The sequence below is a fragment of the Didymella exigua genome (genome assembly GCF_010094145.1).
Source record: "Didymella exigua CBS 183.55 unplaced genomic scaffold M421scaffold_11, whole genome shotgun sequence".
Lineage (NCBI taxonomy): Eukaryota > Fungi > Ascomycota > Dothideomycetes > Pleosporales > Didymellaceae > Didymella > Didymella exigua.
In genome coordinates, this window is record NW_022984785.1 from 726120 (window position 1) to 748865 (window position 22746).

At 57.4% G+C, this 22746-nt stretch overlaps 11 protein-coding genes across 11 annotated transcripts; 6 read left to right on the forward strand and 5 right to left on the reverse strand.

Moving 5' to 3' along the window:
- Positions 1-1656: 1656 nt before the first annotated feature.
- Positions 1657-2797, forward strand: M421DRAFT_60782 (NADP-dependent alcohol dehydrogenase C; the record flags this gene model as incomplete). Its single annotated transcript, XM_033595819.1, has 2 exons — positions 1657-1731; positions 1781-2797. The coding sequence occupies 2 exons, from the start codon at positions 1657-1659 to the stop codon at positions 2795-2797; spliced, it is 1092 nt and encodes a 363-aa protein (XP_033449678.1).
- Positions 2798-3090: 293 nt separating this feature from the next.
- Positions 3091-3561, forward strand: M421DRAFT_61264 (uncharacterized protein; the record flags this gene model as incomplete). The annotated part of the gene is made up of 1 exon (XM_033595866.1): positions 3091-3561. One exon carries the CDS (start codon positions 3091-3093, stop codon positions 3559-3561), a length of 471 nt encoding a protein of 156 aa, XP_033449679.1.
- Positions 3562-3725: 164 nt separating this feature from the next.
- On the reverse strand, positions 3726-5274 carry M421DRAFT_60988 (prolyl 4-hydroxylase; the record flags this gene model as incomplete). The annotated part of the gene is made up of 3 exons (XM_033595835.1): positions 3726-4054; positions 4106-4954; positions 5004-5274. 3 exons carry the CDS (start codon positions 5272-5274, stop codon positions 3726-3728), a joined length of 1449 nt encoding a protein of 482 aa, XP_033449680.1.
- Positions 5275-5991: 717 nt separating this feature from the next.
- Positions 5992-6914, forward strand: M421DRAFT_4571 (carbohydrate-binding module family 1 protein; the record flags this gene model as incomplete). The annotated part of the gene is made up of 4 exons (XM_033594679.1): positions 5992-6067; positions 6115-6178; positions 6231-6418; positions 6490-6914. 4 exons carry the CDS (start codon positions 5992-5994, stop codon positions 6912-6914), a joined length of 753 nt encoding a protein of 250 aa, XP_033449681.1.
- Positions 6915-7863: 949 nt separating this feature from the next.
- M421DRAFT_91887 (uncharacterized protein) lies at positions 7864-9700 on the reverse strand (the record flags this gene model as incomplete). The annotated part of the gene is made up of 3 exons (XM_033597983.1): positions 7864-9345; positions 9392-9526; positions 9560-9700. 3 exons carry the CDS (start codon positions 9698-9700, stop codon positions 7864-7866), a joined length of 1758 nt encoding a protein of 585 aa, XP_033449682.1.
- An 896-nt stretch (positions 9701-10596) lies between these two features.
- M421DRAFT_61347 (uncharacterized protein) lies at positions 10597-14316 on the reverse strand (the record flags this gene model as incomplete). The annotated part of the gene is made up of 2 exons (XM_033595877.1): positions 10597-11577; positions 11629-14316. The coding sequence occupies 2 exons, from the start codon at positions 14314-14316 to the stop codon at positions 10597-10599; spliced, it is 3669 nt and encodes a 1222-aa protein (XP_033449683.1).
- A 172-nt stretch (positions 14317-14488) lies between these two features.
- Positions 14489-15102, forward strand: M421DRAFT_138985 (uncharacterized protein). Its single transcript, XM_033587449.1, has 2 exons — positions 14489-14963; positions 15043-15102. Exon 1 carries the CDS (start codon positions 14660-14662, stop codon positions 14930-14932), a length of 273 nt encoding a protein of 90 aa, XP_033449684.1. The 5' UTR covers positions 14489-14659; the 3' UTR covers positions 14933-14963; positions 15043-15102.
- On the forward strand, positions 14788-17328 carry M421DRAFT_419965 (amidophosphoribosyltransferase). The gene is made up of 2 exons (XM_033592309.1): positions 14788-14963; positions 15155-17328. Exon 2 carries the CDS (start codon positions 15194-15196, stop codon positions 16964-16966), a length of 1773 nt encoding a protein of 590 aa, XP_033449685.1. The 5' UTR covers positions 14788-14963; positions 15155-15193; the 3' UTR covers positions 16967-17328.
- A 282-nt stretch (positions 17329-17610) lies between these two features.
- M421DRAFT_60719 (kynurenine-oxoglutarate transaminase 1 mitochondrial precursor) lies at positions 17611-18900 on the reverse strand (the record flags this gene model as incomplete). The annotated part of the gene is made up of 1 exon (XM_033595810.1): positions 17611-18900. The coding sequence occupies one exon, from the start codon at positions 18898-18900 to the stop codon at positions 17611-17613; it is 1290 nt and encodes a 429-aa protein (XP_033449686.1).
- A 409-nt stretch (positions 18901-19309) lies between these two features.
- Positions 19310-21058, forward strand: M421DRAFT_61279 (P-loop containing nucleoside triphosphate hydrolase protein; the record flags this gene model as incomplete). The annotated part of the gene is made up of 2 exons (XM_033595868.1): positions 19310-19426; positions 19487-21058. The coding sequence occupies 2 exons, from the start codon at positions 19310-19312 to the stop codon at positions 21056-21058; spliced, it is 1689 nt and encodes a 562-aa protein (XP_033449687.1).
- Positions 21059-21222: 164 nt separating this feature from the next.
- Positions 21223-22673, reverse strand: M421DRAFT_61087 (diphthamide biosynthesis protein 1; the record flags this gene model as incomplete). Its single annotated transcript, XM_033595843.1, has 2 exons — positions 21223-22436; positions 22493-22673. The coding sequence occupies 2 exons, from the start codon at positions 22671-22673 to the stop codon at positions 21223-21225; spliced, it is 1395 nt and encodes a 464-aa protein (XP_033449688.1).
- Between the last annotated feature and the right edge of the window lie 73 nt (positions 22674-22746).

A 22746-nucleotide genomic window follows, 5' to 3' on the forward strand; every position in this document is an offset into this window, starting at 1 on the left:
CGCTCTGCCGTCGGCCACAACGGTCATACCCCAGTCTCGTGTGGAGATGCCAGGAGCCCGGCGTCGCCCAACAGATGCTGTGTCCACACTTCAAGTTTCGAAAGTGTCGGCGTTCGGAGTTGACATTTAGTTACCGCTGCCAGTACGGCGGGCTCATTACGGTTTATTCACAAGTGGAGTTTCAGAATGTAGTATGACCGCTAACTGTACTAAGCCCGCTCCCCTCAATGCTTTGTATGCAGGTACATCATCTGCGACAGTCTAAATATACCGCACGCGTTGATAGGAGATGCTGAGAGGATATGACAACGTACTTGGTAGATGAGGATCGTACATCGTCACTTGCGCCTGAAGTGCCAAGTCTATGGACATACACTCGTTCGATAAGAGGTGAGACGGAACGTTGATGAAGCAGAATAATACGAGGCAAGTGCGATGATCGCATGTTGACGTATTTTCCTGTCAGATGGTGATTGCGACACTGTGGTTGATGGAAAGTATAGTGCTAATTACCCCACAGAAGCCTAGCGCGAGAGTACCCGGCTGAACCCAAAGGAAGGTACAAAACGGTGTCAAAGTTGCTGCACCTCGACCGCATCAAACTTCCTGATGCCGATTTATCGTTTGACATCCTCACTATACGAACATGATGGGCGCACTGTCACATTCCATGCGTACCTTGATATACCACAGGCGCCTTCTCAAGTCTCGCGTGCAGCTACCTCTTCAGCGACTTCGATCGCGCTGCACACTGCCGACCTGATGCAGCTTCGTGAGGAGATGAACATTGACCCAGGCAGATCTCATGCACCACAACAATGAGACAGCACCCGAGCAGACCTATCGATGTATTTTCAAGACCGTAGTGTGCAGCCGTTAGGATCCGAACAGGTAAGAGGTGGACCACAGGCTCCGTCTGCTGTCGGGTATCTTTGAGTTTAGTCACCTCGGTCAACACTCGAGATGATCGGTGCAGCCTGAAGGAATGCTACTCTCATCAGAGATCGTAAGGATGGAGGCCGATCGTCGGTCTGTCGGCAGGCCCATCCTGCAAAGAGAATGGTTCAAGCGACTTGGAGAGCGCTTCGTCGGTGGGAAAGCCGATCGCATCGAGACTTGGCACCTGAGCGTCTCTTGATTCGTGGAGCCACATTTAGTAAGCTGCCCCTCTGTACGTCGTGGGGGAGGCTGAAGTTCTACGTGGGGCAGCGTTTAAACATTAACGATGACGGCATTGCAGTCTCGAGACTTGAGATGAAACCTTCAATAACGAAGCAGTCGCCTTCGTGACGGCTACCGGCGCAGCATAGTCAGAGTCTAGGCGCGAAGTTCTGCAGCAATTATCGTCGATGTCGCATCTTGTAACTTTTCGCTCCGTCACCGTGACGCCGCGAAAAGGTACCCGACAGAAACGGCCTACCAAAGGCCTCGCCGCCTGTAGACCCGCCCAATCACGCGAAGTATACAGGGAGCTATGACGGATGATATGAACTAATGTCGCTCTCACAGCTGACATCACTGGCGGAAATCAATGAACCGATATTATGGAGCGTAAGGGAGGAGCGACTCAAATATGCAGCAGCCCCTCAACAACTTCCTTTCTCACCAGCTTCATCTTCACCTCTCGGACACCCAACAAAGCACACATCTACCAACATGCCTTACCCTGAGACCACTGACGCGTTCGCCGTCAACGACATCAAGAACTGGAGCACCTTCAAGCGTCAGGAGGTACGTTGTGCGATCATTTAACTCCAATGCAATTGCTGATTACGCCCAGCTTCCCCTTAAAAAGTTTGAGGACTACGACGTCGACATTGCTGTAGACGCCTGTGGTGTCTGCGCTTCGGACATTCACACCATCACCGGTGGATGGGGAGAGGATATCCCGCTTCCTCTGTGCGTCGGGCACGAGGTCATTGGCCGCGTCACCAAGGTTGGCTCCAAGGTCACTAAGCACAAGGTTGGAGACCGCGTCGGTTCTGGTGCCCAGGTCGGTGCCGATCTCACCTGCGACCAGTGCAAGGCCGACCAGGAGAACTACTGTCCCAACCAGGTCGATGCGTATGGTGCTAAGCACCCTGACGGCACTGTTGCTCAGGGAGGATACTCCTCGCACGTCCGTGTTCACGAGTACTTCGTCTTCCAGATCCCCGAGAACCTCGAGACACATATCGCCGCACCCATGCTGTGCGCCGGTATCACCACATTCTCGCCTCTTAAGAGGTTAGGAGCCGGACCAGGCAAGAAGGTCGGTATCATCGGTCTTGGTGGTCTCGGTCACTTCGGTGTCCTCTGGTCCGTTGCCCTCGGCGCTGAGACGACTGTCATCTCCCACTCTCCCAGCAAGAAGGAGGATGCGCTCAAGATGGGTGCTAAGGACTTCATCGTCACAAGCAAGAAGGGCTGGGCCGACGACTACAAGTTCAAGTTCGACTTCGTCATTAACACCGCCGATGCTACGGACAAGTTCGACCTGTCTGAGTACTTCTCCATCCTCAAGGTCAACGGTACCTTCCACATGGTCGGCTTCCCGGACAACCCGCTTCCCGCTATGCCTGCTCAGACCTTCGCCCCTAACGGCTGCTACATGGGTGCCTCGCACATTGGCAACAGGCCCGAGATGGAGGAGATGCTTCTGCTTGCGTCGAAGCAGAACATCAAAAGCTGGATCGAGACAATCGACATTAGCGAAGAGGGCTGCAAGCAGGCTGTTGAGCGCGTCTACAAGAACGACAACGTCCGCTACAGGTTTACCCTCACCAACTTCGACAAGGTCTTTGGCAAGCGCTCGTAGAGTGTGCAACGAGTAATAATACCGTGCAGAGATGATGATGATGAGTAGTACATAGACACCAAAATAATGAGAACATGAACCCATCATTACAAGTCTCTGAAAATGCGAGATCAATGCCGTCACTGCCCCGCAACGCTAGGGCGGCAAACGCGTCGCGCCGCCCCACGCGTCTCCCGCATCTCCGAAGTTTGAAGACTGCCAGAACAGCCAACACTGGCCCGTAATCAATAATCCGAACCGCCGCAGCACTCTCATCCTCTCCGTATATAATCCACACCCCGCAACACACAGCAATGCCATCAGTCCCGCTGTACCCACCGGGCCAAACCCCACCACCCACCATCGCAAACCCGCTCCCACCCCTCCTGCACACGCCCAGCGGCCTCGCCCTGCTCGAGATCCAGGGCACGGTGCACTTCCCAACGCCCACCTCGAGCGCGACATCAACACGCGTCGGCAAACTCGTGTTCCCGCTGTACAACCCTGCACTCCACGGCGCCGAGGACGCGAAGTGGATGAAGAGGGTGTATTTGTATGTGGGCGAGAACCAGAGGATGGTTGGCGAGTGTAAGAAATTGGGGAAGCGGTTTGCGGTGGTGAGAAGAAGGGGGAGTGCAGAGGGTGAGGATACGGTGATGGGAGGTGCAGAGGCGGATGGGGACGCTAGGAGGGGCGAGGAGCTGGAGATTGTCGAGGTTGTGGGGCATAAGCTGGTTTTCTCTGGGCGACCGGAGCCGGTGGGTGGGGGGACAGAGGAGCGTTGAGCTACCGCGGGTGAAGGAGAATAAATACGCAGCTAGCACACGGCACGGCGCAGCGCGAATGCCGGCGTGCGGATTTCGAGTGCTTTCACGATAGCGACAACATCACGACCGACCGAGCACACACACACACGGGAGGCTGGAACGAGCGACGATGCATTCGTGGATCAAACACTCGCGTCTATATCGTACTCGACATCCGTCCGGATCACGTACTTCGCGCCCTCGACCACACCCGTACCCTCGTGCAGCAGCGCACCCGCCGCCTCTCCGTGCGGGAACACCGCCACACTGCCCATGATCGGCTTGATTGGGTACGCGTTAATAACGCCCTCCTTCACGCTCGGGACGAAGAACGTTGTCTCGCCGCCGCGAAAGTCGTCGTTCAGGTAGATAAGGAACGTGAACAAACTCGACTGCCGGGCGTCGGACGGCGATGCGTCATACTGGTACGCGTCGGTGACGGGATCAATGCCTGAGGGTGGCCAAGCGCCATCTACAGAAGTTAGCATACATTGAACGACGGTGTAGCAGAGGGAGAACTTACCAATGTGACACCTGTACTCGGCGCCAGGCACGTACCGATATACCCTGAACCTTCTGTTAATTCCCCTGACTTTCCTCCCGCCCACGCTCTCCGGCACAAACGCCTTCACGCGCTCCCACAGCTTGTCGTGGAACGCCTGGTCTACGATCCAGTAAAAGTTGTGCGCGAGGATGCTTGTATCCTCGCCCTGAGGTCGCATGGGTGCGTCGGGGATGAACTCCATTGTCTCGCCAGCGGCGACAATGGACGAGCATTCCTCAGGGGACAGCACGTCGCGGATGAGACGTAGGTTTGGCACGATGGGATGGTGGTAAACCTCTGTCTTTGGGCCTTGGCCAAGGAAGACTGTGTCGTCTTGCGAGGCGAAAAGGACTGCTGGGTGGAGGTTTGGTGGTTTACGGAGAGGTGCGGGTGTGGTCTCGATGATGCGAAAGTTGTCCTTGTTGATAGGTGACGATGTGAAGATGGACTTGTCTGCGACGCTGCGGCGCAGTTGTCGCGTGGGCTCTGTGGCTGGTCGTAGATCCCATGTCTCCTGGAGCGAGATGGGCCCGGAAGTAGCATCGATGCCGTGGGATGTGGTGTCTGTGGGACCAGTCACACGGAGGATAGCATCCAGGACCCTGACTAGTTCCTCGTTGCTGGCATTCTTGCCAACAACTGTTTGGCTGGGCACTTGTACGTGAATCGACAGTCCAGAGATGACGTCCAGTGTGCGTACCCAGCGGCACAAAGCCCCCAGTGATGGGGTCTCTTTCCTGATACGCATTTCTGCAAGCAGAATCATGGCATCAGTGTACTTGCCATCTGTGAGTGCTGCAGAGATGCGTGCTGTGAGGTTGCTGTTTTCTGCCGTGGGTCAGTACTCTGAGTCGATACATGAATTTTGTAAACGTACCGGCTGCCGCCATTCCTGTAGTGCTAGCTTGACGGAAGCTGTACACTGCTGCTCGCAGGTCTTTGCACGCTTTCGACTTGATCAAAACCGGGTGTTCCGTCAACGACTGAAGTGTCTCCACTGCGATCTCCATCTCTTCTGGCGATATGACTGCATGGATACTTGGGGCTCCCAATGATGTCTCCTTCTCGTGAGGCGGGCTTGGGAGGCTTGCCGTTGCCTGCTTCTTCACGGCATTGCTGGCGGCATTGTTGCGCTTTCTCTTCGCCATGGTGGAAAGGCAATTGCCGCCTGTCTAGGTAGTTTTTGAGGATTAAGTCTCTCCGAGATTTTTTTTGGTTCTTTCAAAGCTCCTTTATCTTGCAGAGGATAGTTCAGTCAATCGTGTGCACATGGAGAGGCCTCTCGAGATCGTGTGGTGTGCGCCGCGGTGGCGTCGAAGTGGAAAAGTTAATCGATAAGAAAGACGCTAACTCATTCTGGCCAGGCCCTTTTCCCCACGAACTCGACTCTCACCAGTCACCTCTGTCCCATCGTACAACGCTATTGGCTGCTGCCCGGTGACTCAAGTTAATCGACTGACTATTGCTGCAACGGTAACAAGTGATCTTCTGGGATGTACCGACTCTCACAGGCGGAGATGTATTCAGCACTGATAAGGTCGTGCTGTCCAAGTCAAACAACCTCAGTTGCGGGTCCAACTTCCACGGTGCATGTCAAGCTCAGCTCAGGTGCACGGCGGAGAGCTTATTCTGGACAAGTCTAATCAAGCCTTGTTCTCCCTATCATGTGGCCTCAATTCACAGCCTTTCGCTTAGTACAGTGCAATTACTTTACACGGCTGGCGCGGTCCGACGGCACAGTACCCAGAGCTAGGAGCATAACGTGTACGACACGGTGGTATAAGATAGGTTCAGAAGGTGCGAGGTAGAATTCAGAAAACCACCGTTTAAACATCGTATCTATCAATCCCAAGCTCCATCACAAGATGCGTTTTAGCAGTGCCAACAGTGTTGCGCTTCTGGCAGGCTCAGCTTATGCAGTCGTAGGAGATTGGCAGCAGTGTTGGTTCCCCACCGGACCATTCCGTATTATTTCTGACAGCACCAAGGTGGTGGGATCAACTGGAGCGGAGAGACTTCGTGTGCAGCAAGCTCTGGCTGCGTGAAGCTCAAGTAAGCCAACAGAGGTTTCGACATTTAGTAAATCTTTTCTAATACCGAGCAGTGACTACTACTCGCAATGCCAACCTGGAGCAGTCGTCACCACCCTGCTCACATCAACCAAGCTCACAACGACTGCTGTAGGGACCAGTACCGCAGCAATTTCCAGCGCGCCTGCTGCGACTGGCACACCCGCTGGGTCTGGTCCTGGCACCACTCTTCAGAGTGGTTACTACTGGATCCGCGCCGTTGGTACGTCGTCCCAGTCTATCGCTTATGATGAATTCTCTTTGTCTTGTGATTCGATCTGACAATAGCTGTAGCAGAGCCAAATTTCCACAAATACATGCAAACGAAGCCCATGTACGCAACCGGTACTGCTCTGCTCGATGACTACACCACGGCAGGTCAATTTCAGGTCGTCGATGGGCAACTCGTTCAGCTAGTCTCCGCGCCTGGTGCAGCCGTACAGGTTCTTTATGCCGTTGTATCGGAGACGAGGTACATCAACGACAACTCGCTGTCTGTCACATTCTCGACTGCGAAGAACACTTACGGTCAATTTGCGTGGCAAGGTGACGGGCTGACGTGGAATGTTGCGAGTCTAACGAGACCGAACTCTGCGGCCTGGTATGTGTGCACTGGACAGCAGCTGTACATCAACTTGGGCAACTATCTGTACCAGACTCCGGCTGGGTGTGCGGACCAGACGATTCATTACTACAACGACCTGACAGCGAACTCTTGATGGCAGTTCCAGAGCCTTTTAGAAGCCAACATCTATACAGGCTTCCCAGCAAAAGTTCACTTTCGTCTTCACTGTTTTAACCTCGCCCTACTTGTGTATCTTCTCGTTTTAGAGAAGTGAGAGCTTCACAGCGTCATGCACCATTAATATTATGACCTGCAGAGATCCATCTGCAGATAATTTCGTACTTCAGACCTGACAAGGATGCTTCCACGTTCTATCTACGGCTGATAAATCACTACTTCCACAACGCCATCCCACACCCACAATCCCATTGCTCTCCTGCAGATGGAAGAAACCGACTTCGCACGACGACGCGGCTGGCTGTTCTGTCGTCGCTGCCTACCCCTCCGTGGCGAGTCTCTGTCCACCGAAAATCAACTGAAAGCGTACCCCCCATGGTGTCCAATCTCGACATGGGCGGTTTTATGCGGGCTGCAGTTTTCATGGTGTTAACGGCTATTATAACCCTGAGAAAAGAGTCACCACTGACCTTAACCAACGGGTGTGGTGTTCGCGATGTCGTGGGGTAAAAAATACGAGATGGTGCGTGGAGAAGACGAGCATATGTGCAGTGTATGCTTCGTCAAAACACTTGGTTTTCACCGACGGAAGAGTATTTACTCATTAGTTCATGAATGCTGGTGTGTCTGCAATCTGAAGATACGAGACAATCTCAAGATGTAGCTCTACTGGTAGATCCAGGAGTGGCGGCGTGCCATGCATTTTGAAGGATGAAGGTGGGTCGGGGCGGCGGTAAAGAGGGGGGATAAGTATGTCTGTCTGGCGGCTGTGGCTATGTGAGATGGTTTGGCAGTCAGGAGCAGGTTTTATCAGATTTGAGCTGGTGTGATGATGGAGACGTTTCCTTGCACGAACTTGTGGTATTTGTAAACGGCATCACCGACTCTGCCGGCCATCGCCGCAACAAGACTATGAGTTTTTCTCTCTAAACTCGCCTCGGCGGCAGCACAGTAGGCACAGGCGGCCTGCTTGTCGTCCGCGGCAGCTCCGGCACCGCCACGGTCGGCACACACGCACACGCACTGCTGACCCTCGCAACCACAGCCTCCGTCGCGTTTCCACCACAGCCCTGGCGTGCATAATCCGGAATTCCCTGCGCACCATCATTCAACCGCCTCAGATAGCTGTCGCAGAACTCAACGCTCTGCTCCAGCCGGCCCTCGATGCTGCTCGCCCTCAAGCTACTCAGGCACTTGTCCGACTTGCACACAGCAGGCTTCGGGCACGCTTTGGACGTCATCTTGACGACGAAGGAGCCGCGCTCGATCGTGTGGACGAAAATAAAACCAGACTTGAAGTAGGCGTAGCTGCTCCAGGAGCCGAGGAACGCGACCGTACCGCCGCCCTCGAGCTCATCATCCTCAGGATGGATATCGAAGAATCCCGCCTCGCAGACCGAGTCGCCAGAGGGGTCCGTGGTGATGGAGCCAATGTCGTACACGGTCAGGCCCGCGCCGTAGTTGCTTTGGTACAGGAAGCCGTCTACGACGTACTGGTTGTGGTCGATGGCGCGGCGCTTGCCCTCGAAGTTGCCACTGTAGTGCGGGTTCTCGAGGTCGCGGATATCGAATATATGCGTCGTGGGCAGGCCCTGGGTCATGGGTCCGACCTTTGCGTCGCGCTCGTCAAACTCGTCGTCGAGGAATATGTACTCCTGCCACTGCTCGTTGTTGACGACGCCCTGGTGCACGTACTCGGCGCCAGGATATGAGGTGATGGAGATGATGTTTGTGACGTTGCCGGACTTGTTGGTTACGTCGTAGATGGTCAGCGTGTCCTCGTTGTAGCCGTAGCAGATGTCACGCCCGTAGTAGCGCTTGTCAGGGCCCCGGTATACGAGACACTCGGCGTCGTGCACGTAACCGTCGCCAGCCGCGCAGCCAGGCGAGAATGGAGCACTGGGATCAGTCATGTTCAGGAAGATGAGACCACCGCGGCAGGGCAGGTCGCCGCGGACACGAATAGTCTCGTTGCCACCGACAGAACCAACGGCCATGGCGTAGTTGAGCTCCTGGTTGACGACGATGTTGTGCGTTCGGCCGACGGGGAGCTCATTCCAGTAGCCGGTGAGGTCGTCATTGGTGAAGTTGTGAGGGTTGGCAGGGTCGAGGTCCAGAATCTTCTTCATGTCGAAGATCTGAACGCCCGAGTTGATGGCCTCGGAGCCGATGACCGCGTAGTCGCGGAGAATGCGGATCTCGCGCCATCGAGAGCCCACAGGATCGTACGGGGGAAGGCGGCCAAGGTAGACGAGCTTGCCTTCGCTGGAAATCTCGGCGAATGCAGTACCGTCAAACTGGCCGATGGCCACAAACTCGCGTCCATCCTCGGAGGTCCAACCCCAGGAGGACGAGCCCTGACCTACACTGCCGAGCTGCGCGTGAGGCAGGAAGTGGTACAGGTCGATCTGACAGTGTTAGCCTAGACCCACCGAGTAAGGGCTACATACTCACATTATTGCACTTGAAGGTGTTGTTCTGGTCTCCGGGAATGGCGGCCGCAAAACCGTCCTTGCAAGCAGTGTGTCCTAACTCGGGGTACTGCGAGCTATCCATAGCGCCAGAGGCGAGTTCAGCATCCCACTCAGCCTGAGCATGTTAGCTATGATCACCTCCATATACCAGCAGTTGTACCATCTTCATACCCATGATGCGGGCATGCACAGATCCATCGGCGTACTCCTCGGCAGTGCCAAGAGCAGCAGCACTGCTCAATCCCACAAGGGATGAGCAAAAAGCGGCGAGGGAAAGCAGCTGAACCATCCTGACTGTCTTCCTTTGAGGAGTGAGGAGAGATGCAACTGCGACTGATCGACATTATCGCTCTTTCACGGCTGGTATAAATACTCGAGGTTCGCGAAGTACCTGACTATCCTCAGGATCACCTTCCGATTGCAGCTAGACCTGGTGCCGTCATGTCGGTCTTGGGTTTCTCGTAGCAGACATGGAAGCGGAGAAGTGTAAGCCCTACCGTGGATGCTTGGCCGATGACGAGTCCGCGACCTGCTTGGCAGTGGTGGCTTGGGCGGAGGACTTCTTGGCTTCCCCGCCTCCACATTTACCACTCCGCTGTTGACCTCAAAATGTTCGGAATCGATATCGTTTAGAACTGAGCATCCGTAGAGTAATTGTGTGGCAGAATATTGCTTGCCTTATCGACGGCTTGAGAACGCCTCGTGGAAGTCTCACGCTGCCACCGCAGAACTGCTGTCTTCGCGCATGCCGACCATGGCACTTGGCTCGCGTGGCGCTAGCGATACCGTCAACCCGAACACCAAGCTTGTCTGCCATTTCTTATGCCCAGTGATAGCGACGACCTTGGCGAGCTCTAGTCGTCGGGGTTCCGAAGCAAAGCGGTATAGCCTAAGAAACAAATGTGTAAACTGGGAAGGCGGGCGTCTGGCTACAGATGGCTTGCGATGTGTTTCCCGTGTGATCGAATGGTGCTCTATCGGACGGAGGACGGGATTGGAACAGGGCAGTGGAAGAGGGAGGTGTTCATCGATGTTGGAAATGACGTAGGTGGTCGGACATAGTGTGAACGCCGAAGTGGTATTGACGGTGGAAGTGCTGGGTCTTATATACTGACGCTCAACTCGCTCGAAACATGCTCAAATATGCTCCTCCAGTCGCTCAAAGGTCCGGTGTAAGCCTGCCTGTCACGAGCCTGTTCCTGGAACATCATCAATTACGATCGGCGTACTCGCCTTACTCCCCTTCGAGGGCGTTGTGCTGTTCAAGCCTTTCACAGTGACTTTCGGCCTCTTTCTAGCCTTCTCTGGCGTATCCTTCACCTGAATACGGTGATACTTGTCTCGATTGGGTCGACCGAAGAGTTGCTGTGGAAGCTTCAACAATGCGAATTTCGCCAGGCCCTGTTCGTGACTTGACACGGGCAAAACCTGCGCGTTCTGAATGATTTCAGTGATACCAGCATCGTCCTCCAGCTCCTTGGCCTCGGAGTGTTGGGCGCGACTCATCTTCTTTGCTCGTTCGAAGATGGCATGCTCAATAGTGTCTTTGAGTACCAGTGTCTCGACCAGGACTTCCTTCGTCTGGCCAATTCGGTGGGCACGTTTGATAGCTTGGGCTTCCAGGCCCGGGCGGTTGATCGGGTTGACGATGAGGATGATACTGGCTGCATTCAGATTGAGACCAAGCGCGCCGCAAGCGACATCGATGAGCAGCACCCTGACCGAGTCATCCTCGTTGAAAAGCTTGACATATTCTGAGCGCTTCTCATTGTCGATCTGTCGTGCATAGATTCGGTGATTGACGTAGAGGGCTTCAAGGCTTTGTGCAATGTAGAACGCGGCGTTGTCTCCGTCGTAAAAGATGATGATCTTTTTGGTGTCCTGGTGCTCAACCACTCTATCAACGACGTATGTGAGTTTGGCCGAAGTGGTGGCAATGATGCGAGTGTCGAGCAATGGAGAATTGTCAGGAAGGATCGCGGTTTCGTCGTCGTGAGTAAGTTTCCGCTTTCTCGGTCGAGCCGGCAATGGTGTAGTTGGTTCTGGAGTACCTGTAGGCTCGGTCTTACCCTGCTTATTGGGCGATGTCTTGCTAGCAAGTATAGACGCTCGTCGACTGTTCAAGGGCTGAGAATTTTCAGTGAGCCCTTGGGGTATGCCAGGCTTCTTGGGAGTCGATTCAATGTCATTAGACGCATCGTTGCTAGGATGTCTGACTTTGAGCTCCGCTTCGGCCATGGCAGCAATCTTGGCTTTGCAAGCTTTACCGACAGACTCTAGACTGCTAGAAGTAACGTCGGACTTGATGTGACTGTCAACATGCAGCTGTCCTTCAAGCAGCTGAGTCATGCCGATCAATGTCGGTTTGTCGGGGTAAGAAAAAGCAAAACTTGCCTCAGATGCTGCTGGCCAGGCTTCGACCGCAACGCCAACCTCATGTGCAGTGCTCAAAGCCACCCAGTCAACAGTTGCTGGTAGCTCTGCTACCGCTTGACTGCTTTCGAGCAGAGATTGTGAATCTTCGACAGTACATTTCTTATCATCCCTTGAGAGGTACTTGGCGCTTGTTTCGAGGGTACTTACCACATTCTCGACGCTGAAACCTGTCCATGTAAAGTTCGATTGGCGCAAGTTGCGAATCAGACTATGTTTTGCCTTGACATTGTTCGGGTGGAAAAGGTAATCGACGTCAGACCGTTCAGATGTGATTGCGTTAGCGCGAAGAACCTGGATGAACAGGTTCGCTGTCATCTTGTCATACCAGCAAGGCTGGAGATAGACAACGTTGTGCTTCAGAGGTGGTAGCACGATATCCTTTTCGACATCTTCCGGCCTTGTCTTTACCACCAGTCCTTGCAGGGTCCGTTCGAAGCAGGTCGAGAAACCCGAGTAAGTCTTCCGATATGAATGCTCGTGTCGATAGACATATTCGTCCCAATCAAGACCGCCTTCGACGCTCGAGGCACACCAAGGTTGGACCATCAGGTAGTGAGATGCGAGCGAGCCCAGTGCTTTCACGGCCTTCGACTCGTCTGCGAGATTGAAGATCTTGCGCTGCTCAATCACTGACTCACGGAGCAAAGATGGGTCTCCATTTTCGGTCTCCAGCGTCGACATGTCCACTTCCACGCCCACAAGGTCCTTTGCAGGCGTGCCCGAAACGACCCATCGTCTTTCAGCTTGGATTCGCTTTGCAACCAGGACCGCGTTCGAGCTTGCCGACGAGAAATTGTGCCCTTCGTCGATGATGATGCGCAACCAATGAAGCTTCAAGAGAGGCGATTCATACACAATGCCGCTTCCAAAACAGTTGCAGTCTGGGATGCGAGTCGCGCCAATATACGAGCAAATACAGGTACGCGATACGCCGGCTACATTACGTCGACCTTGTCTGTCTGCGCCGTCTTGAATCTCTTGCTCGAACCGATTGCGCGTGAAGAGCACCACATCGTATCTCATAAGCTCTGTGGGTGCTGGTAGCTCACTCGTGAAATCTAAATCCGTGTGCTCGGCTGGTGTTGTCTTTGCTCTACCGCGTTTAGACACTGTGTCAACGACGAGAATCTTCAGCGCCTGTGGCAGGAGATGCTTCCTGATCTCGGACTGCCACTGGTGGAGCAAGTTCTTGGGCACCACGAGTATGGTGCCAGAGCACATGACATACTGCCGAGCTGGTGGTATCCGAGTCGTGCGGTTCATACGAGGCACTTCGGATGGTATCTCATAGAATGGCACGTTCTCATCGAGCACAGCCTTCAGTCGAGGGAGGTTCACATCAGCGACCTCTGCCGTCTCTTCCAGACATACTTTGGCAGGAATGGCGTATCGCGCAGGGACACTAGCTGCCATGTCCTTCAACGAGCCCACACGAGAACGAATGGGCAAGGGGCGTCGGTAGAGCTCGGGTATTCGGGGCTGGTGGCCCTGGCTGGCAAGTATGACTGCGAGGCAAACGATCGTCTTGCCTAGACCCATGCTCTCCGCTAATATTCCACCACGATTGGCCTCGTAGAATCTCGGCTCTTGCAGAAAGGAGCCATCCCGCGCACAGTACAGGAACTTTTCGCCATTCGGTGACGTGCGTGTCTCCAATCGCGGGTCAAGTTGGAGTTGAGGTGCCGCCTCGCGCTCAATCATGAGGCTTGCCGACCTTGCTTGGTAGGGATAAAGCCTCGTCCTCAACCCCTTGAGTGGCTGCTGCCCGTCATCTTCCCACTCCGAAGCTTGCGCTGACCCCAAAAGATCAAAGGCTGCTCGCCTAGTATAGCGATCTCTGATGTTGGCTGGGTTTGGCGCTGGCGAAGGAAGTTTGTTGAACAGGTAGTATAGTGAAGTGTCCAATCGACCGGCCCAGGGGTCGAATGCTTGTACCTGGGCATCCGCAACATCGCCAGCCCATGCATTGGGCGACACATCGATCCGGTCAAGCAACTGGCGAAGCGCTTTTCTCAAGGTGCCACTGCTGCGGCTTATCGAACGGCGACTCCAATCTTCAGGCAGCAGATAGACCCGAGCAACACTGCGCAGTCTGTTGGGTGCAGAGCGATACAGGAAAAGCCGGATCCATCGCGCATCTAGCAGTTGAGACGTTTGCACACCAATGATCAGCTTGACTTCTTCTAGCAACTGCGAATGGAAGAGTTCGTCCCAAGGAAAATCGGGGTTGGAAGTTGAGTCAGAAGGTGCAGAGACATCATGTTCTAGATGAAGACAGCCTAATGCGATGTAGTGTGTCAAACCATCGAAAGTGCCCTGTTCTGTTGACGAGGTGTTTGACGTATGAGGTGTCGATGCATTGGTCGATGAGAATGTGCCGCACTCCGAGGGTACGTTGCTATCCGCATCGTCATCTTGGGGTCGAGTGTTGGACCCACTTGTGCAGGCGCTCTGCAGGCGTCCAATCATTGTCAATGAGCATGCTCAGACTCAATGTGCAGTGCAAATGATGGATTGTATTGGTTCCAAGTGGTGCCAGATACTGACGCGTTGTGTTTGTTGTATCAGTCGGAGTTTGTAGGAGGCAACAGCCAGCGGAGGTGGTTCCGCACTAGCACTACCGCCGAAAGGGAAATCGCAGCCTCACGACAACGTTGAGCCACTTTTTCAACGTCAGGCAAACTGGTGAGATCGACCAAGGCGAGGTGGTACCTAGCTGATCACCCCAACATATGAGCGTGGCTTCACCTGGACCACTCTCTGAGATTGCATCGCTAGGGAGGAGTCACAGCGACCCCTTGTTGGTGCGTCCATGATCGAACGAGTCTGTGGAATCGTGAAAGCTTCCCAATTGCGGAGATGCGGGTCATTGCGCGCCAAGCCTCCGATACAGGCCGCGACTTCCCTTTTAACCAAAAATTCTGCTCCCCACGAGCTCCTCTTTCACAAAATGTCTCCGTACGCAGTAACCGCTCAGCACCTGCCGAGGACATCCACGCCTCTTCACCACGCGACTCGAGTTTGTGCACGTTGCGCAAATCAGGCCGCTGGTCGAGCTCCCAGTGTCGACTTTCACTACACTTGAACGCGTTGCGCTCGCGCGCAGACCTTACCTGGTGAGTAGCGTGAACACCTCCAGCGTCATGTTTTACGCACGCAATATTATCTTACATGATGAACCTGTCAAATTTTTAGATGTTAGACTTGCGACATTCGAATGAGCGCACAATGACTTTCTGATTGATACCACACCCCCACTATTCAAGATCCGTTTTTCCGAAGGAAGCAAAACTGACGCGTTTTCCAGATCCTCTTCACCAATAACTAATACTAAACAAACTTCACCATGTGTGGAATCATTGCCGTCATTCACGGTGACCCCAAATCCTCGTCGGCATCCGTAGAGATCCATGATGCCCTATATCTGCTCCAGCACCGTGGGCAGGATGCTGCTGGTATTGTGAGCTGCAGTTCGGGAGGACGATTTCACCAGTGCAAGGGAAACGGCATGGCGTCCAAGGTGTTCCAGGACGGTGCCCGCGTCGCCGACCTGCCTGGATACATGGGCCTGGGTCACCTTCGGTACCCCACCGCTGGCAGCAGTGCCAACTCGGAAGCTCAGCCGTTCTACGTGAACAGCCCGTACGGCATCTGCATGACGCACAACGGCAACCTCATCAACGCGCCCGCCCTCCGCCAGCGGCTCGACGAGCAAGCTCACCGACACATCAACACAGAGAGTGACAGCGAGCTCATGCTGAACATCTTCGCCGACGAGCTCAACGAGACTGGCAAGGCCCGTATCAACGCCAACGACTGTTTCGCGGCCTTGGAGCGCATGTACAAGCTGTGCGTCGGTGGCTGGGCCTGCACCGCCATGCTTGCTGGTTTCGGACTGATTGGCTTCCGCGACCCCTACGGCATTCGCCCCATGGTGCTCGGTTCACGCCCGTCTGACACGGGCCACGGCTTCGACTACATGATGGCATCGGAGAGCGTCGCTCTGGTACAAAACGGGTACAAGACATTCCAGGACATTCTGCCCGGTCAGGCCGTCATCCTGGAGAAGGGCAAGGAGCCAGTCTTCCGGCAGGTGGCGAAGCAGGAGTCGTACACCCCCGACATATTCGAGTACGTGTACTTTGCCCGGCCCGACTCGGTCATTGACGGCATCGACGTCGACGAGAGTCGACGCAACATGGGCTACACGCTCGCCGAGACGGTCAAGAAGCAGCTGGGTCAAAAGGTGCTCGACGAGATCGATGTCGTCATGCCTATCCCAGAGACCAGCATCACATCGACCGTCTGCGTTGCGGAGGCACTGGGCAAGCCGTACGTCGCCGGGTTCGTCAAGAACAGGTACATTTTCCGCACCTTCATCATGCCGAACCAGAAGCTGCGCCAGAAGGGCGTGCGCGCCAAGCTCAACCCGATGGTGCAGAAGTTCAAAGGCAAGAGCGTGCTCCTGGTCGACGACTCGATTGTCCGCGGCACGACGTCTCGCGAGATCGTCCTCATGGCGCGCGAGGCCGGCGCTACCAAGGTGTACTTTGCGTCGTGCGCGCCGCCCATCACCAACGCACACATCTACGGCATTGACCTCGCGTCGTCGTCAGAGCTGATCGCGCACCAGCGCGACGCGGCAGCGATTGCCGACCACATTGGCGCGGACGGCGTCATTTTCCAGACGTTGGAGGACCTCACGCGGGCGTGCGCATCGCTCTCACCGCGGCAGACACAAACCTTTGAGGTGGGCGTCTTCTGCGGCAAGTACGTGACGCCCGTGGACGCGGGCTACTTTGCGCACATTGACCGCATCCGCGGCGAGCGGAAGCAGGCCAAGGCGCTGGACAGCGCGCGCGCGGCTGTGCTGCACGGCACGGCGGACCCGCAGCAGGTTCGCATGGCGGCCAAGGGCGTCGAGGTCGATCAGCACGGCAACGTCATCCCGTCTGGTGAGAGTGGCAGTCCTGAGCCGCACCCTGAGAGCGCCAATGGGGTGCAGAAGGGGACTGCGAATGATTTGTCGAATCTCGATGGCGGCGAGGGGGATGGGCACGCCAAGGTGTCGAATGGGAGTAGTCAGGATATCAGCCTGCATAACCAGAACGACTACTAGACGGGTTGGCGGGTGAGTTTTAGACGGGAGTGAGTTCTCGACGGGTTGGCGGATGAGTGAGTTCTCGACGGGTTGGCGGATGAGTGAGGACTCGACGGGTTGGTGGATGAGTGAGTACTAGACGGGTTGGTGGATGACGGACGGCCAAGGTGTCGAGTGCATCCGATTCTCACTACTTTTTACGAGCGGATGAAACGCCTCGCATGAATTACGAAAAAAGAAGGTTGGTCGGCGTCGGTGGGATTTTAAGACAGGATGATTGGTTGGTTAGACATGCTGCCGGGTAACTCGCTCAGGCAGCTTTAGACGGTCGCGCATGGCGTGAGCTGGTATGAATGGATCGATTCGCAACGCAAGTAATGAAAAGTGCGAATGTGGGGTGGATCGGCCCTGTGTGCATTCATGGGGATCGACCCTGTGTGCATTCATGGGGATCGACCCTGTGTGCATTCATGGGGATCGACCCTGTGTGCATTCATGGGGATCGACCCTGTGTGCATTCATTCATGGGGATCGGCCCTGTGTGCATTCATTCATGGGGGACAGATCAGCCCTGTGTGCATTCACTCGTGGATCGGACTCGTATGCATTCATTCGTGGATCGGACTCGTGTGCATTCATTCGTGAACCGGACTCGTATGCATTCATTCGTAAATGTACTTTTTCAACCCCCGCAGCCGCTCCATGGCGGTGTCGAGCACGTCGTCATTCTTGCACACGGCGAAGCGCAGCCAGTCCTCGACCATGTGCGCGTTGTCCGGGGTGAAGAACTCGGTCGGCGGGATGGCAGCAACGCCGAGCTCCATGATCAGGAACCAGGCGAGTTTGAAGTCGCGCGGGCGCTCGGCGACGTGGGGCGGGAAGTCGTAGTCGTCCGGGAGCTTGACCTTGGCCATGTTGACCAGCACAAAGTAGCCGCCCTCCGGGTCCGAGTAGGGCAGGTCCAGCTCGCGGAACACGGCGGTGAACTTGTCCATCTTGGCCTTTGTCTCGCGCTTGCTCTCGGCCCAGAAGTCGTGGGCGTCGGCCTGCTCGAAGCCGACGGCGGTTGCTTCCTGCAGCGGCGACACGGACGAGTAGCAGATGCGCGTGTGCGCGGCCGCGACGTACTTGATCAGGTGGTCCGGCCCAATCAGCCAGCCGACGCGCCAGCCCGTGGCGTAAAAGTTCTTGCCGCCGGAGCCGACGGTGAGCGTCAGCCGGGCAATCTCCGGGGAGAGGGTGGCGACGCGGGTAAAGGGCACGTAGTACAGGCGGTCGTAGACCTCGTCGCTGAGGATGATGATGTTGTGCTGCACGCAGAGACGCGCAATGGCGGTCAGCTCGTCCTTGCTGAAGACCTTGCCAATGGGGTTGTGCGGCGAGTTGAGGACCACCATGCGCGTGCGCGGGGTGATGGCGGCGGCCAGCTCGGCCACGTCGAGCGACCACTCGGCCGCCGAGGTGGTCTTGGTGGCGCCGTGCGGGGGCGGGCGCATGGGCACGTAGACGACGCGGCCGCCGGGCATCTCAATGTTGGAGATGTACTGGTCGAAAAAGGGCTCGAAGACGATGACCTCGTCGTCCTTTTCGAGAAAGGCCATGAAGGCGCTCAGCATGCCCTCGTTTGCGCCCGTCGTCACCGTCACCTCGCTGTCCGGGTCCAGCTCGCGGCCGAAAAAGGGCGAGTAGGCGGCGGCGATGGCCTTTTTCAGCCGCGGGCGGCCGCGCGTCGGCGCGTACTGGTTGCAGTCGACCTGGTCGAGCGCGGCTTTGGCGGCGTCGAGGACAAACTGCGGCGGGTTGTAGCCGAAGAAGCCCTGGCCCATGTTGACAATCGGCTTGACCGGCGAGGCGGCGGCGGCCTCGTTGACCATGGACCACACATCCTGCTTCTGGCGGGCGACGCGCGCCGCGGGGCGGAAGGGGTCGTCGCGGCGGGCGGCTGCGGACATGGCGCGCGCAAGTCGGGAGGCGGGCGCAAGTCGAGAGGTGGACGCGGGCGCGAGTCGGGACGCGGACGCGGGCGAGAGTCGGGAGGCAGACACGGGCGCAAGTCGAGAGACAGACACGGGCGCGAGTCGAGAGACAGACACGGGCGCAAGTCGAGAGGCGGACGCGAGGGCAAGTCGAGGGGCGGACGCGGGCGCGAGTCGGGAGGCGGACGCGGGCGAGTGTTGGGAGGCAGCCGTCGCGATGCCCCTCATGTCCGTGGGCCGTTTGCGCTGGCCGGGGCCGGGGAGCGCTGGAGTCACTGCGCGGTGGGCTGCGACGTCGGAGCTACCGGTACCGGTCGTTGCGCAGCCACAGCCGAGGCGCGCGCCATTCTCCGCGACGCGCCTCGCACCTCTCGCCGGCGACGAAATGCTCGACTGCCCCATCTGCCAGAAGCCCGTCGTCGACAGCAAAATCAACGAGCACCTCGACAGCGCCTGCAATGACCACCTCGCCGACGCCGCGCCGGCCGCGACACACAGCCTCGTCGCCGACGCCGCCCCGCTGAAGACGCACAGCTTCGTCGCCGACGTCGCCCCGCTGAAGACGCACAGCTTCTTCGCCGCCACCCAGCGCCCGAAACCGCCGTCGCGGTCGCGTTCGCCGTCGCCATCGACCCCGCCGCCATCGACCCCGCCGCCGCCGACGCGGCCGAAACGGTCGCGCGAGGGCGACGACAATGGCGAGGCGCCGGCTGCGGCGAAGCGACAGCGCCGGCTAAAGGCGGTCGAAGACGCCATGCCGCTGGCCGAGCGCATGCGCCCGACCTCGCTCGACGACGTCTGCGGGCAGCATCTGGTCGGGCCCGGCGGCGTCCTGCGCGCCATGGTCGAGGCCGGGCGGGTGCCGTCGATGGTGCTCTGGGGGCGCCCCGGCACAGGCAAGACGACCATTGCCCGTCTCATGGCCAACACGTCCGGCGCGCGCTTCGTCGAGATCAACAGCACGAGCACGCGGCTGGACCAGGTGCGCGCCATCTTCGGCGAGGCGGCGCGCGACCTGCACCGGACGGGCCGTCGGACCATTGTGTTCTGCGACGAGCTGCACCGCTTCTCCAAGACGCAGCAGGACGCGTTCCTCGGCCCCGTCGAGAGCGGCACCATTACGCTCATCGCCGCGACGACGGAGAACCCGTCGTTCAAGATCATCGCGGCCCTGCTCAGCCGCTGCCGCACCTTTACCCTCGACGGCCTGCGCGAGCCCGAGCTGGTCCGCATCCTGCAGCGCGCCCTGGCCACGACGCGCCCGGCGTCGCCGCTGCTCGACGCCTCTATGCTGGCCCGCTTCGCCCGCTTCGCCGACGGCGACGCCCGGACCGCCCTGAACCTGCTCGAGCTGGCCATCAGCCTCGGCCAGGACCCGGCCATGACGCGGGAGAAGCTGCAGCAGAGCCTCAGCAAGACGCTCGTCTACGACCGCGCGGGCGACCAGCACTACGACGCCGTCTCGGCCCTGCACAAGTCGATCCGCGGCTCCGACCCAGACGCCGCCCTGTACTACCTCGTGCGCATGCTGCAGTCGGGCGAGGACCCGCGCTTCATCGCGCGGCGCCTCGTCGTCGTCGCCTCGGAAGACGTCGGGCTCGCAGACAACGCCATGCTGCCCCTCGCCACGGCCTGCTACGACGCATGCGACCGCATCGGCATGCCCGAGTGCCGCATCCCCCTCGCCCACTGCGTCGTCGCGCTGAGTCTGAGTCGCAAGAGCACGCGCGCCTACCGCGCCCTGCACGCCGCCACCGCCGCGCTGGAGGAGCCTGGTGCCGCTGCCCTGGCCATCCCGATGCATCTGCGCAATGCGCCGACGAGGCTGATGGCCGACCTGGGCTATGGCGTGGGGTACAAGTACAACCCTGACTTTGTGGGCGGCAGGGTGCGCCAGGACTATCTGCCTGACGAGCTTAGGGGGCGGGTGTTTTTGGAGGAGAGTGCTTTTGGCGAGAAGACGGATCCGGACCTGGATGCCGAAGCGGCGGGCGGACGGGATCGCGACGATGCGAGCGGGGGGGATCACGACGATGCGAGCGGGGGGGAGAAAAGTGACGACGACGACGATGACGATGATGAGTGGAGGCCCGAGGTCGATGATCGCATACCGACGAGCCCTGTCCTGGAGTGACGAGAGAGACGCTTTTAAGCTGGAGTCTTTGCATATATCGTCCTCGCAGAGATGAATCCATACACGTCGCTCACGCTCCAATCCTCAGCACCCGTCCTTTTCCACATCAACACTCGTCCTTCCCAACATCCTCAACACCCTCAACACCCGCCCTTCCAACGTCCTCAACACCCGCCCTTCCCAACATCCTCAACAGTCGTCCTTCCCAACCCCTCCTTGGCGTAAAAATCCATCGGATACACACTCCCCCCCTCCCGCTCATCCCCGTCCAACCACGGCGCATCCCGCACACCCAGCGCAACAAGCGCCTCATACGGACTCAGCAGCGGCTTCGCAAACGCATACCCCCAGTCGATACTCAGTCGCGGACACGCAATCTGCACCCACGCATCCACATCCGGCATCAGCGCGAGTTTCCCCGGGAAAATCTCCGACAGCAGGATATTGACGACCGGGATGCCTTGTTTCGACAGCGCGTTTGCAATCAGCGAGAGCGTGTGCGGATTACCCTGCCTTCCCAGGGAGCCTAGTATGATGCCCCATTTGCGCGCTCTCCGCGCTGTGAGGATCGCAGTCCGGCGGAGAGAGTACAGCGCGTCGTGCTCGTACGTCTCGTGCGTGAGCCGCCGCGAGTACGGATCGTATCTGTACGCGGGCAAGGAGGGGTTGGCGATCATGGCGCTCTCGAGGTGGAAGCGGCCGTCGCCCAGGTACAGGATTAGCTCGGCGACTTGCTCCTCTCTGCCCCTGGCGTTCAGCTGCCCGGGCTTGATCGCCATCGACGGCGATGTGCAGCCTAGAATCTCGCCTTTGGACAACGGTGCGATTTGTGGGACGATTGCGGTGTATCCTTCGCGCCGCAGCAGGGGCACGATGCCGTGTATTGTGGCGTTGAACTGGATCGTCCCGACTAGCGCGATGCTCTTTCCGGTCGGGAAGTTGGAGGTGATGGTGTTGATGAGGTGCGTCGTGTCGATGCTGATCGAGACGAAGACGTACAGCGTCGCCATCTTGGTCACGGCTACGGGAATCAGGCAGCTGTGCGCGTAGTGGATCAACAGGTCGCACCCGAGTGCTCGTGCAGTGTAGTCATCGATACAGCATGCCCCGTACGTCACGTCACCCATGATCAGCGTCGTCGTGCCCGGGCAGAACTGTGTGAGGATGTCTGATATCGTCGTCGCGAACAGCAGCAGGCCCTCGGGGAACTGCAGCGCTATCGACTTTGCGCCCAATGTGCGTATGCGGTGGATGCATTTGTGAATCTCGAAGCTGTAGTTTGGCGGGAGCAGCGCAATGGCATCGTTGATGTCCTTGTCGTGCAGGATGTCGTCTGGAATCGCGTTCAGGGCTCGCGCAGTGCGGCGAGGCTGCGCAACTACACTGCATGTTAGCCATGCGACCGTGCGTGTCTGTTCAAAGGGCGCCTCACACCTTGGATTGCGCTCGAGTCCTCGATGTTCGCATTGGCGTCTGCGGACGCCTCGCCGCTCTTCTCGACTGCTCTTCGCCCTACGAATCTCCTCCTGGGCTGCTTTGGCACGACGGCTGGTTCCTCGACAATCCCCGCGTCCACTTCGGGGCCGAGGTTGGTGGCTACGCGGTCTTCCTCCATTTTGTTGGCGGCGTTGTTCGGCGCGTCGCGGGGTTGAAGTGGGATGTCAGCGAAATATTCGTAGGGCTGAACT

Excerpts from the sequence above, each read along its gene's own strand:
- M421DRAFT_138985 (XM_033587449.1), top strand. The coding sequence starts at position 14,660 with ATGATCGAACGAGTCTGTGGAATCGTGAAAGCTTCCCAATTGCGGAGA.
- M421DRAFT_419965 (XM_033592309.1), top strand. The coding sequence starts at position 15,194 with ATGTGTGGAATCATTGCCGTCATTCACGGTGACCCCAAATCCTCGTCG.